Raw genomic sequence first — 14,546 nt, forward strand, 5'->3', positions numbered from 1 at the left:
ATACACTTTTAAGTGTTGATTTTAAAGTTTTTGTTTTTGTTTTGATTTGATTTTGAAAATTTCTTTCATTTCGATTAATAACATTTTAACACCATCTACAAGTTGCCTAGTCAACTGCTTGACAACGCGTTATGTGAGCCTAGCTCTGATTGGTCTAAAGTGTACTAAATCAACCTCGTTCTCAGTAGCAGCTAACTCCGTTAGACTGTCGTCCTTTTTATAGCGAGAAACACAAATCAATTAATTACCGGACAATGTTTTTAAATCAATGTACACTTATTTTGGTTTATTCAAATAAATACTCAGCACATTTTGAACACCGTAACAAATCATCGCCCTCCAAAGCCTCACACGCTTTTCAATGCATTAAAACCTAATTACCATGTACAATTAATTTGGTGAAAATGTCTTAGGCCTATGGCCTATGTGTCTCAATTCCAAACCCTGGGAAAACCCATTTGTGTTTTACAATGGAAAACATATGAATTCCACTTTTTCAAACTACTCAAATTATTTGACTAAAACGAAAAGCCAGTAATTCGACTATATCAGCGGATCATGCTTTCAAATTTTGGGCCAACATGTTGGGTGGTTCTTTTCAGATAGATAAAAATCTAGAATGCATGTAGGTGATTGCATATTTTTTGTTTATGTTTGGGAAATACAGGTGTCTTCGTTTTTTTAAAGTTTTTATTAGGGTTAATTGTTTATAAGACCTAGACTGCGTGGGCCAGTTTCATGAAGCTGTGTAGCAGAAAATACTGCTTAATTATTTGTTTGCTAAGAGAAAAAATGAAAAAAAAAATGAGTAGGACACCAGTCTCAATAATATGGAATGATGGCTGGTAAGTTATATTTTCGCTAAGCAATATTTTCCGGTGCTTAGCAGGTTGTTGTGCTTACAGGGTTTATGAAATTAGACCCAGTAGGCCTATGCAAGTGATAGCAATGGTAAACGAGTCTAATTCGCTAATGAGTTTTTTTAGTTGAACCTCTTTACTTTGTGGAAGACCATAAAGTACAAAACATTAGTATGTGCAACTTCCTCAACTCAAATTAAAAGACACATTCAAAGATTGTTGATAATAATAAATTTTAAACAATGTGCTTACTCCATGACGTTCTTTTTGATCGGATAATCTTTTTTTGTTCGTTTTAATCAGTTTTTATTTATTTATTTTGAAAGACTGGGACGGAATGCATAAACTTAGGCATACAATTAATAATCAAAACTAAAATTAAAATTGTGGTTTTTTTTATGTCACTTTAAAAACTTACAATTTCCAAGCTGCCAATTTAATTGAAAGAAAAAAACTTTTAATACTGTCTCTGCTAACTGAATGCACATGGATGCAATCATCCTTCTTTTGCTGTTGTTTGTTTGTTCAAGAGGTTTTACTTTTGTTTCATGGCTTGATGCTTCTAATTTTCATCCTCGAAGCACATGAAGTTTCTTAAGACGCATAACAGCCATCAGCAAGTTCGAGTGCACACCATGGTTAACTATTTAAGGTTTGTTGGATTTGAACCTTTGCATGGTGGAAATACGATATAGTAAAGGTTTGCGGTAACACCATTGGGGGGGGGGGGGGGGGGGGTAATGATAATCTATCATGATGAGTTGGGGTTGTTTTGAAAGAAAAAAAAACGTTGGTACTCAAAGGTTCTTTTCTAAATGAGTTGGAGTGGTTCTAAATGAGTTAATGGGTAGGTTCTAAAATGAGTTGGGAAGATTCTGAAAAGAACCTTCGGTTTTAACTCAACGCTTCTTTGCAGGACCAACCCAACTCATTTAAGAGACTATCACACATGGGTTGACTATTTTGCCTCGAACCCAGGCTGGTCAACCATTGGTTGACTGTGGTCGACCATTTAGAACCAGCCTCATGACCGTGTTTTTTCCCACAGATACCAATAGTCTGTTCCATGCTAACATAGTGTAAAGTACAGAGGGGACGGGAACCAGTGACAGTATAGCGAGAACGCAGAATGATATGGAGTGTTGAAAACCGTGGTATGGCTGACTAGGATTCCAAACGAGTCGTGAGTGAGTGCGTCAGTGCGCATGAACGTTGCTAATCAGTAGTGCGCATTCGAACTTGCTCCATTTTGTGCACGATGAGGCACATAGGTTTCACATTTAAAAAAAATATTAAAAAAATCAACCGACAGTTCACATGATTTAAGGTTTAATTTGGTTGATTGGGAGATGTTTCCTCCCGTGTCTAGAATTCCCCTCCAGCTTCATCATCGTCACCACCTTGGGCAGCAGAGTCAATCCCAACCTCTTCGTAGTCCTTCTCCAGGGCAGCCAGATCCTCACGAGCCTCAGAGAACTCACCCTCCTCCATACCCTCTCCTACGTACCAGTGGACGAAGGCACGCTTGGCGTACATCAGATCAAACTTATGATCCAGACGACCCCAGGCCTCACCGATGGCGGTGGTGTTGCTCAGCATGCAGACGGCTCGCTGCACCTTGGCCAGATCACCACCAGGCACCACGGTAGGTGGCTGGTAGTTGATGCCAACCTTGAAGCCAGTTGGACACCAGTCGACGAACTGGATGTTACGTTTCGTCTTGATGTGAGCTATAGCAGAGTTGACATCCTTGGGGACGACATCACCGCGGTACAGCATGCAGCAAGCCATGTACTTGCCGTTGCGAGGGTCGCACTTCACCATCTGATTTACAGGCTCGAAGCAGGCATTGGTGATCTCTGACACGCTCAGCTGCTCATGGTAGGCCTTCTCAGCAGAGATGACTGGTGCATAGGTGACCAGAGGGAAGTGAATACGAGGATAGGGCACCAAGTTGGTCTGGAACTCTGTCAAGTCGACGTTGAGGGCACCATCAAAGCGAAGCGAAGCAGTGATCGAGGACACGATCTGACCAATGAGACGATTGAGGTTGGTGTAGGTCGGTCTCTCGATGTCGAGATTACGACGACAGATGTCGTAGATGGCCTCGTTGTCGACCATGAATGCACAGTCGGAGTGCTCAAGAGTGGTGTGGGTGGTCAGGACAGAGTTGTATGGCTCGACCACGGCTGTGGAGATCTGTGGGGCAGGGTAGATGGCAAACTCCAGCTTGGACTTCTTGCCGTAGTCAACAGAGAGGCGCTCCATCAGCAGGGATGCGAACCCAGAACCTGTACCACCACCAAAACTATGGAAGATCAGGAAACCCTGAAGACCGGTACATTGGTCAGCCTGAAAAGGGAAATATACACATCTGTCAAGTAAAAATAAATTGTTTTCTCAAATGAACAAAATGGTAGTAGGGGGCACAATTTTTGCTCCATACTTCAGACTTCTCAGTTCTGAAAAGAACTGTCCAGCTTTAAACTACTACCTGGGCGGAAGGTAGGAAATCGGCTTTGCCTACTACTTTAGCTCTATAGTAGATCGAGGGGATTTCTCGTTATTAGCTACACTACCGTGGAGTGAGTTCTTGGTCTTGACAATTGATTTTTCTTCTTACCAGTTTCCTGATCTTGTCCAGAACTTGATCGATGATAGTCTTGCCGACGGTGTAGTGCCCTCTGGCGTAGTTGTTGGCGGCATCCTCTTTGCCCGTAATCAGCTGCTCAGGGTGGAAGAGCTGGCGGTAAGGACCTCTGCGAACTTCATCTAAATAAACATAACAACAAAATATTACGCATAAGCTTGTTGTCATCATCTTCACTCAAGAAATTCCCGGTCACACGAGGTTGACTCGACCCTGAGTCAGTTTGACTCTTTTTGTCACTGTCATCATTGTCGCCCTTGTCATCCTCTGTATTGCTTTTGTCGACGAGTATGACGAAGACACTTATTCTCTAATAACCTCATTGGCCGCTGTCATTGTTTGATAAATTGATTGTTTACAAGTCTAAGTCATTATTTGCGAATCAAAGTCAAGTCACAAGTTGTTCTTTGCAAACCAAGTCAGTGCTGAAAGTTAGTCAAGTCACAAGTCAAAACATAGCGACTCAAGTCAGACTAGTGAGTCCAAGTCACATGACTCGAGCCAACAACTCTGATCATCAGTGTCGTTGTAATTAGTTCCACGCCCTATCCTTATTTATGGGTACCGTATACCCAAAGACCACTTACCAACTACAGTAGGTTCGAGATCCATCAGCACAGCCCTGGGAACGTGTTTGCCAGCACTAGTCTCACTAAAGAACGTATTGAAAGAGTCGTCGGCTCCCCCAACGCTCTTGTCACTGGGCATCTGACCATCAGGCTGGATGCCGTGCTCAAGACAGTACAACTCCCAGCAGGCATTGCCCATCTGGACTCCGGCCTGGCCGACATGGATAGAGATACATTCACGCTGAAAAGGGGAGGGGGAAAACCACAAATATTCATTAAAATGAAGTTGAAGATGAATATCTACCCTGTGTTCCTCTTGATATTTTAAACTCACTTTCAGAACTCAGAATAATTAAAATTAATTTAAAATGATTATTATGCATCCGTAAACTTTCTCTTGTGTCGTTTTGTCACACTCAAAACTCTAAAGTAATTATTTGCAATTTCAGCATAATGTTCAACATTTCCTTAAAGGCACCGGGTACGTTTGGTATTGTCAAAGACCAGTGCTCTCCTCACTTGGTGTATCCCAAAGGAACATTATGCATAAAATAACAAACCTGCGGAAATTTGGGCTCAATTTGTAATCGAAGTTGCAAGGGAGTACTCAAAGAAAAAACACCCTTGTTGTTTAAAAGATGTGTGTGCTTTCAGATGCCTAATAAAAGGCTTAAGGCCTGTAGTATTTTGCTACTATAACTCTTGCTCAAACACTACATTACTTCAGAGGGAGCCGTTTTCTCACAATGTGTTATACACCAACATCTATCCGGGGATCGTTACAAAGTGTGCCTAAGTTGTTATGGTAATTTTGAAATTGTCAATTTTAAAATTGCCTTTGAATGGTTCTGAGAGGACGATTATGTAAGTTCACTCTAAGTCAGCTTCAGAACATCTTCGCCACTTGTAATCTTCTACAAGACATCGTGCCACATAAGCCTCGGTGACTCATAGCATACTCATAGTACGCGCGTTGCTTGGGGGCATTCCTATTTCATTCCTTACACCTCTTTGAGTCACATTATTGACGTAGCATGAACACATCAAAAATAAATCGAATTTAAATATCAAAGTGTCTGGCATGCGTTTCGTTTTTTCCATTGTTCTTTAAAGGGGATGTAAATACTGCGTAGACATGTCACATAATTATGTTCCAATCTTTAAGGAAAATGTTTTTGAATTACTGTGGAATTGAGAAGACCCTCTGCTAATCACAATTGCCTTTTGCCCCCATCTGAATTAAGCTTGTCCCGTTTCCCATCCCAGGTTAAAATGTATTTCGTCAACGCTGTAAACGAGTACCCCGCACATAAATAGCTCGAGATATACTCCCTATAAAATAACGTGCTCCTCCCAGTGAAGGGTGCAAATTTCACGTCGCAAAAATAATACGTTATACGTAATATAAATGTCAATTAAAATATAGATTAAGTTTGGAAGTTAGATGCAATCTGCACCTCTTGGAATATTTCACCATTCCAGCCAGACTCTCTTCAACTTCGATCTCAAGGATTCAGACACATCTCATTCCCATATTCTCTTTCTACACCCACTCTCTCGCCATTATCATCATACAGTGCATGAAGAATAAGGGTGACTCATTCATGTTACAACGGCTGTTTTATGTATTCACACCATTGAGTCCCGTGAGATTCGATTACCCATTTTAGCTGTTTATGATAATAACATTCGTGATGAGCCGTCGGGTGATCGTCAACTAGGAGCAAGGGACCCAGTATAATATTATTGGTTTACAAATTTGAAAGAATGTACAGTAATATCAACCGATAGGTTGAATTGCACCATACAGTGATACATTAAAGGAACATTACAGAGTTGGTAAGGAACCCAAAATCGTCTAAGATCACAGATTTACATACAACTTACACGGTGTAATGATGATGAAGGAAGATCAAAATCCGTTTAAGCATTTTTGTCTGAAATGTCATATATTTGATGAGAAATAAATAAATATAATTTCCCGTTTTGAGTTTATCGCTCAGTGAGCGTTTTATTAATATTTTTTCCGATCGACCTCAAACTTCTATTTTTGACAAGTAATAATATTGTATTTATTTATACACTGTTCACATTCCAGACGGGTGTACTCATTTTCACCTAGCCAATACAAAAACCCATTAAGGCAGTTTATAAATAAAAACGGAAAACAATAAACAAACCGTTATATTTCGAATATTTTGAATTGCGGTTCATAGCACGTGTTTGTTTGCGTTGTCATTTTGATTATTAATCACCTAGACATAGCTATAAGTCGTGTCAGAATGCAAAAGCTTTCTTCTAATTCCGGAGTCACACATTCTGATAGGCAGTGATATATGCTTGATGAATCACTGTGCATAATGGCCATCAGGACCAGGGCTTGATTCATATCTAACACTGATGGTACATCACTGATAATTTATAATGCAGATCCTCTAGAGTTTTGAATGTGCAGAAACAGCCCTTGTTCCTTAACAGCAACGTTCAACATGTAAAATAAGTTTTAAAAATTGTGATTTAGTTAGAACATTAGACACTTAGGACCCAAAAGCTGTAAAATAAGCGATGGGGTGCGTATTACAAACAAATCTATGATTTAGTCAGTACAAAATAAACTAGTCAAATAAACAACAAGTAAACTCAATTTAAAAACAAACCGATACGAGAAATTTAAAAACCTTTCAAATAAATCCATGCAATAAGTTGAGACATGGCTAGCGGCTTGCCATGCTGTCTGCGTTTCTTTGACATAGCCTATAATATACTATGACTTATCTATGACGTCACGTCAGGTGTTGGCCCAGTATAACTCAGAATTTAAGATAAGAAACTATGAAGTGAAACTTGTTTGCAGATGATAATTGCGTCAGATGTTTAATCACTTTGTAAAATAAGCAAATACCAAACAAAATTTAAAAAATGAAGAAAAAGAGGCTTACTAAAAAAATATATAAAAAGAAGCATTGACATACCTCACTAATCAGCCAAACACTTATTGATATTATCAATTCCAAAAGTTAATTCCATGTTTTATGTTTAATCCTATAAAACTGATTGCCGAATTGTATTTCAAGACTTGGTTCTCGTTAATAACGATCGAAGACCGGAAATTCTGAAGTATTCGCATAATTTATTGACTTCAATGTCTCAAAGCACATTTTAGGGTGCGGCAATGTCTTCACATGCTTTACAGTATGTCGCAATCATCTTTATCAGATTTCACATCAATATTACTGTCTAAAACGAATTCTCTTTTCTCCCTCTACTTACCATTTTGACTCTTCAGTACTCCCTTCCTTCTAGAAATATCCTGGAACTGTGGTTTCTTTCTTGAAGTCTTTGAAATCAGACAAAGGTTGGATGAAGGTTTCTCTAACAGCCTCAGTCCTCTAAGATTGCGATGACGAAGAGGCAAGACCGCACAGATCAGGAGAATGAGATGCAGAACGTCTTATATACTCGGCAGAGAACCTCGCCCGTGATAAAGATGCAGTCATGTAAAAGCATCACTCGCTGTTGAATTTCCAGCAGGTATTTAACCGACCATCTGATGTTCTGAGTGGGCCAGCACCGGGGTCCCCATCAATAACACCCCCCCCCCCAATTTCATCTCGTCTTACAGTGACGCAACGGGATTTCATTTTCACGAAACATCAAATAAGTAGGCCTAATTTCTTGATGTGCTACCACTCTGCTGTCATGCTCTAAATTATTTTTAGGGGTACCCCCTTCCTAACGGGTAAAAAGAGGATGCATGCGAGGGGGGGGGGGGGGTGGAGGTGGAGCTGATTGTTCCAAATCCTCTCACCCTATTGGTATGCCACAGGGGGGTTATGTATGTCTCACCATACAAGCAAGATACGAACGTAGATTCGTTTATGATTCTCTCTCCAGCAAATAATATTTAGTGTTTTTAAATTACAATGATATAATTTTGATCAACTAAACATTGTAATTTTCATGTTCAGGGAGCAGTTTCATGCGCAAAATGTACATGCAGGAACTCGTTTTTTTTCGCTTTGCCAATTTGATTTAGTTATTTTATTTGAGGACCCCCCCCCCCTCCCCTCCCCACCACAACCCACACGCATCATCTCGCAAGAAGTCGGAAAAATAACCACCTGTTTATAATATTACCGTCATGAAACAGTCGTCTGAAGCCATGCTATCCGAGGGGTGCAGCTAGCCATATGGATATATAAATTATATTGTGAAATTCAAGATTTGTAATTATAATAGACTGCATTGAACCTTCATGTGGAAAATTGAAACAGTTCACGCATACGAACACGTTTTACACACCGCGTCATGTACAGTTAGATTGTTGATTATTGTAGAAATATTCCCAAACAAACTAGGCTTTCCAACGGTGAGATCTTTTATGACGCGTGCTAGACTAAAAAATACACTGCATTTGTTTTTTACACTGCTTTGTTTTGTTATATTCGGCAACATTTTCACTCAATTTTATGCAGGTGGAGTGTCTAATACATTATCTGGCATGAATTATTCTAAATAAATTATGAAACAGAGGGCATTGTGGATTTCCATCACTCAGCAGTTCATGTAAGAGACACAGAAATCAGGTTTCTTTTGATGATGACGTCATGATGATCGCTGATGACTCAACCGTCCCATCCCAGACAGTAGACTTGCTCCAGTCGTCCATGTGTACAGAATCAACTCATTATTAATCCTGACAACATGAGATACTTGTGAATATTAACACACAAAAACAAAATATTGTTTTTATTGGTTGTCCTGAATGTGTTTCTATTGTTTTTCAATACTGGCCTATGTGGTCTTGAAATGCCTCGAGATTATTTGCAAAAAAAAAAAAAAAGCTAAGCGACTCTGATTAAACCTCAAAAATGTGCAAGGACAAGAACAAATAGTGTACCAGCAAAATTTATCGTGTAATAGTCAGAAAATCAATTTCAGTTGATTTCTTGTTCTTTTCAAATCACAGCGTGTACGAATCAGCATTGCGGTCAATATCATGTACCGCTGTGTGCATTCATGGGCGCAGATCGCCCCAGTCCTTGAGACTGGAATCCTAATTTGCTCAGAGGTTATAGTTGGCTCAAACTCTACAAGCTAATAACAATATCATCTGAACCACTTTGGTGTACAGGTCGGAAGATATCCATAACTCGTCTACAAGTGTTAACCATCCAATGGACAGCAACAACAATTACACTTAATTGAGAGATGGAGCTTGTTCAGTGTGTGTAGCCATAATGAATTCTGATTGTATGTCGTTGACATGCCAAAAACAAACCCACAACGAGATCACCGTTCACACCTAATTGATGTGATGTCGAATCAAAATCCACCTTTTCATCCATTCATCCAATCATGATCGTGCATTTATGTTGTAGCTAAGTAACGCCCCTAGAAACACCATCCAAACAAATCAAATCTAAATCAACAAGTTAACTTTGAAAAACATGGTCAGAAAATGTGAAATATGTTGGGAAAGTGGCCAACATCAATTAAGACGTCCAGAGGTACTAATCCCATGATCCTAGTACCAATAAAAACTACCAAAGGCCTTTCAAGTCACACAGCTCGCATCCTTAAAGGCACCGGACACCTTTGGTAATTGTCAAAGACCATGCAGCAGCCGGTTTCACGAAACGCTAGGAGCAATCCAATCTCGAGTTAGGAGTCGAGTAACTTGTCCTAACTAAGGATGGGGACAATATGTCCTACGTATTTGAATACGGAACTAAACTCGTCCTAAGTCCTAAGATTAATCCTAAATTAGGAAGAGTTTGGTGAAATCGACGGCAGTCTTCTTACTTGGTTGGTGTATCTCAACATATGCATCAAATAACCAACCTGTAAAAATTTGGGCTCAATGGTCCTCGAAGTTGCAAGAGAATAATGGAAGAAAAAACACTCTTGGTACACACATTTTGTGTGTGCTTTCATCAGATTCATAATACAAGATTTCAGTTAAAATCTGTAATTATGCGAATAAGGAATAAACCTCTTTCTAAAAAACTACGTTACTTCAAAGTGAGCCTTTCTTACAATGTTTTATACTATCAACTTCCCTCCATTGCTCCCTCCAAGTACGTTTTTATGCTAACAATTATTTTTTAGTAATTACCAATAGTGTCCATGCCTTTAAACCCAACTCCTACCCCTGTCCATCTCCCAAGAAGAATAATATAAGGAAGGAGGACACTAAACAAATGTTTGTGTTGCGACTTCGTTACATCTGTGAGCAAAGTGAGATATGACTTGGGTCCCTTAGCTACCGCTCCTTGGGGGTGTTGCCGCGCTGGTGTTTCAGCCGTTTGAAATGCGAATGTTGAGGGGGGTATAAAACCCTCTGATGTTTTCACTGTCACCTTAGTACCCACATCTCAACCCGACTCTTGTTGTTGGATTGTGAGAGTGTCTTTGGTGTCCGTTACTTTTTAATCGCTAATTTTGAAACTTTCTAGAGCCAAGAGAGATAGCCTAAACTAATTGGTTGGCTTGAGCTTGCAACATTTAAAAGCAATACATATATTTTGTGATCAAACCTATTTTGAATTCATCGTTTAGGAGCAGCAATTGAGTCAGCAAAATGGTGAGTAGTATTGAGTTTTAATAATTTGAAAGCAATTTTTTGTTTTAGGTCTACCATATTTAATTCCGTTTTATTGCTTTTGTAATAATGATATTTTGCTGAGTTAGTTTCCAATGAACACCCAACCTGTATATAATGTGCCTGCTTGTCATGGTTGTTGTGTGGACGTTCATGGGTGGACTCTGACATTTTTGTGGCCGACGGTTAAGAGCACCTAAATCTGGTGTTTCTGATCGGCAAAGTGTGGGTTCGAATCCTGGTTGTGACATTTGTCTATACGGCAGGGTGTACTTTTGGTATTAACAAAGACCGATATTCTCACTTGGTGTATCCACATATACATTTGGGCTCAGTTGGTCATCAAAGTTGGAGGAAATAATGACAGAAAAAACATCCTTGCCTAGGAAAAGGCTTCATGCCTGAAGCCTTTCTCATTTCCAAAATTCCTCTTTCTCTAACACTACATTACTTTTAAGGGGATGTTTCTAAACAAAAATGTTTAAGAATCGTCAACAGCCCCAATTCCCTTTAAAAAACATTTGTTTCGTCTCTTTGACATTTCCTAACCGAGTTTCGTTTTATCTTTAGCGTGAGGTTTTGTCTCTACACATCGGCCAGGCTGGAGTCCAGATGGGCAATGCCTGCTGGGAGTTGTACTGTCTTGAGCACGGCATCCAGCCTGATGGTCAGATGCCCAGTGACAAGACCATCGGAGGTGGAGACGACTCCTTCAATACTTTCTTCACAGAGACAGGGGCCGGCAAGCATGTCCCTCGCGCTGTCTTCGTCGACTTGGAACCTACTGTTATCGGTTCGTCTTTAAAATTTTAAAATGGTTTTTGTACCAATTTCAACGTTTCAAATACACTGATAGACACCAACAATTGTCAAAGACTAGTATTCTCAATTAGTGTATAAAACACCATAAAGCATAAAATAACAAATCTGTGAAAATTTTGGCTCAAATTGGTCGTCGAAGTTGCAAGAGAATAATGAAAGAAAAAACACCCTTGATGCACAAAATTGTGTGCTTTCAGATGCCTAATTAACATTTTAAAAATTACTTTGAGGTCTGATGTTACCTCTTTCTAAAAAAAAAAAAAGAAGAAAAAAAAGAGGGTGCCGTTTCTCACAATGTTTTATACTATCAACAGCTCTCCATTGCTCGTTACCAAGTAAGTTTTTATGCTAACAATTGTTTTGAGTAATATTGTCAATAATGTACAGTGCCTTGGTCGCTTGACAGCATATTTATTTGAAGATCCAAGTAAGACTAGCTTGTGAAAAAGTTTACTAATCAAAAGAGCGTTCAAAAGGGGACCCGTGTGAGAAAAAACGGAAACTACAGTTTTAACTGTCCAGAGAAATGAAATCTGACATAAGAAAACTAGAAGAAAACATTATGCAATGAAGGTGATGTTTGACACCCTTTTTCTGAATGTAAGACCATCTTTCCACCATAGCTCTTCAAACTTGTTTGATAACAATGCCTAAATTGGTTAACAATAGAGACAGATAAGCCCATAATCCAGTTGTACACACTAGCTACAACCTTTATTTATCAAGTTGATCCATCTACAAATAGTGGATCAGCACACCGCGACCAGGTAATTGCTCTGCAAACATGCCGTGCTGGAGGTGTTTTTAACGGCAGGCTAAAGTAACTGTGAACCGCTAATACTCTGTTGACATGATAAACGCTATCAGAGATTGTCTGGCAGAGATACTTTCGGTTATGGTCTATTTTTGTACTGTGCAGAAAATAAGAGAAGATTGTCAAGGTACCTCACCTTGCCTGCAGACTTTCCCCATATGAACCATCTCAAATCCTTGGGAGTTACTTAATAAAACTTAATAATATAAAAGACAATCAGTTCCTTTTGTGCATTCATGACTGGGCTGTCTTAAATTTGTTGAAATGCACTGAACAATATTGGTAATTACTCAAAATAATTGTTAGGACAAAAACTTGATGGTATAAATTGTGAGAAACGGCTTTCTCTGAAGTAAAGTAGTTTTTGAGAAAGAGGTAATTTCTCACTCAAATGATTAAATACTTCAGCTGAAGCCTTTTATCAGGTATCTCAAAGTACACAAAGTAATGCAGCAATGGTGTTTTTTCTTTCATTATTCTCTTCCAACTTCAATAACCAATTGAGTCAAATTTTGTTACAGATTTGTTATTTTATGCATTATGTTGGGAAACACCAAGTGAGAAGACTGGTCTTTGACAATTACCAAAGTTGTCCAGCGCCTATAATTCTTTGTGAAATCCACCCCTGGAATCAGATTGTACTGTAGAAATGGTCAAGTTACTTCTTGTTAAGGCCAGAAAGTGAAGAGTATCAAATAAATTCAAGAAAATTAAAAAGGAAATCATGTCCTTTCTGATATTGCAGATGAAGTCCGTACTGGCACTTACAGGCAGTTATTTAGTCCAGAGCAGTTAATCACCGGGAAAGAGGATGCTGCTAACAACTACGCCAGGGGTCACTACACTGTGGGAAAGGAGATCATTGATCTAGCACTGGATAGGATAAGAAAACTGGTAAATAGTCCATTAATAGAATCAGGTTTGAATGACATGCTGTGCTTGGTTGTTTAGTCGTGGCAAATGAGATTCTATTAAAGAAAAGTCCCGAGAGCCCAATTCCGTATAGCTGCCCAAGCAGAAAATATTGCTTAAGATTTTTCTGCTTAGCAGAAATAAGCAGGATACCCGTCACAAATTGTACATTAATGGCATAGCAGTTTGGCTGGTCAAAATTGAGCCATAAACTTTGACTTTGACTTTATTTTTTTCAGGCTGATTTATGCACAGGTCTTCAGGGTTTCCTCGTCTTCCACAGCTTCGGTGGTGGTACCGGGTCTGGGTTCACATCCCTGCTGATGGAGCGCCTCTCTGTTGACTACGGCAAGAAGTCCAAGCTTGAGTTTGCCATCTACCCTGCCCCTCAGATCTCCACAGCTGTAGTAGAGCCTTACAACTCTATCCTTACCACTCACACCACCCTTGAGCACTCAGACTGTGCCTTCATGGTCGACAACGAGGCCATCTACGATATCTGCCGTCGTAACCTCGACATCGAGAGACCGACCTACACCAACCTTAACCGTCTCATTGGTCAGATCGTGTCCTCCATCACTGCTTCACTTCGCTTTGATGGCGCTCTGAATGTGGATTTGGGTGAATTTCAAACAAATTTGGTGCCCTATCCTCGCATTCACTTCCCACTGACAACTTATTCACCCACCATATCAGCTGAGAAGGCCTACCATGAGCAGCTGACCGTTGCAGAGATCACCAACTCTTGCTTCGAGCCGGCCAACCAGATGGTGAAGTGCGATCCCCGTCATGGCAAGTACATGGCTTGCTGCCTCCTGTACCGTGGTGATGTCGTCCCCAAGGATGTCAACGCTGCCATCGCAACCATCAAGACCAAGCGTACCATCCAGTTCGTCGACTGGTGTCCAACTGGCTTCAAGGTGGGCATCAACTACCAACCATCAACAGTCGTGCCCGGTGGTGATCTGGCCAAGGTGCAGCGTGCCGTCTGCATGCTGAGCAACACCACCGCCATCGCTGAGGCCTGGGCTCGTCTGGATCACAAGTTTGATCTGATGTACGCCAAGCGTGCCTTCGTCCACTGGTACGTAGGAGAGGGTATGGAGGAGGGTGAGTTCTCTGAGGCTCGTGAGGATCTGGCTGCCCTGGAGAAGGACTACGAGGAGGTCGGGATGGACTCAGGTGACGGAGAGGAGGAAGGGGATGAGGGTGACGAATATTAACAATTTCTTCTATGGTTTATTAACAGGAAAAAATCAAAAAAATATATATTCAATAACACGCTATGCATGAATAAATTAGTCAACATTTTTAA

The 14,546-nt window shown here is 40.1% G+C and overlaps 2 protein-coding genes across 2 annotated transcripts; one reads left to right on the plus strand and one right to left on the minus strand.

Moving 5' to 3' along the window:
• Positions 1-276: 276 nt before the first annotated feature.
• Positions 277-7,496, minus strand: LOC139947114 (tubulin alpha-1 chain-like). The gene is made up of 4 exons (XM_071944957.1): positions 7,350-7,496; positions 4,098-4,320; positions 3,484-3,632; positions 277-3,212 (listed from the first exon to the last, which is right to left on the minus strand). The coding sequence occupies exons 1-4, from the start codon at positions 7,350-7,352 to the stop codon at positions 2,226-2,228; spliced, it is 1,362 nt and encodes a 453-aa protein (XP_071801058.1). The 5' UTR covers positions 7,353-7,496; the 3' UTR covers positions 277-2,225.
• Positions 7,497-10,464: 2,968 nt separating this feature from the next.
• LOC139947013 (tubulin alpha-1 chain-like) lies at positions 10,465-14,539 on the plus strand. Its single transcript, XM_071944829.1, has 4 exons — positions 10,465-10,665; positions 11,254-11,476; positions 13,065-13,213; positions 13,471-14,539. Exons 1-4 carry the CDS (start codon positions 10,663-10,665, stop codon positions 14,452-14,454), a joined length of 1,359 nt encoding a protein of 452 aa, XP_071800930.1. The 5' UTR covers positions 10,465-10,662; the 3' UTR covers positions 14,455-14,539.
• Positions 14,540-14,546: the final 7 nt, after the last annotated feature.

The sequence above is a fragment of the Asterias amurensis genome, chromosome 14 (assembly GCF_032118995.1).
Source record: "Asterias amurensis chromosome 14, ASM3211899v1".
Taxonomy (NCBI): domain Eukaryota; kingdom Metazoa; phylum Echinodermata; class Asteroidea; order Forcipulatida; family Asteriidae; genus Asterias; species Asterias amurensis.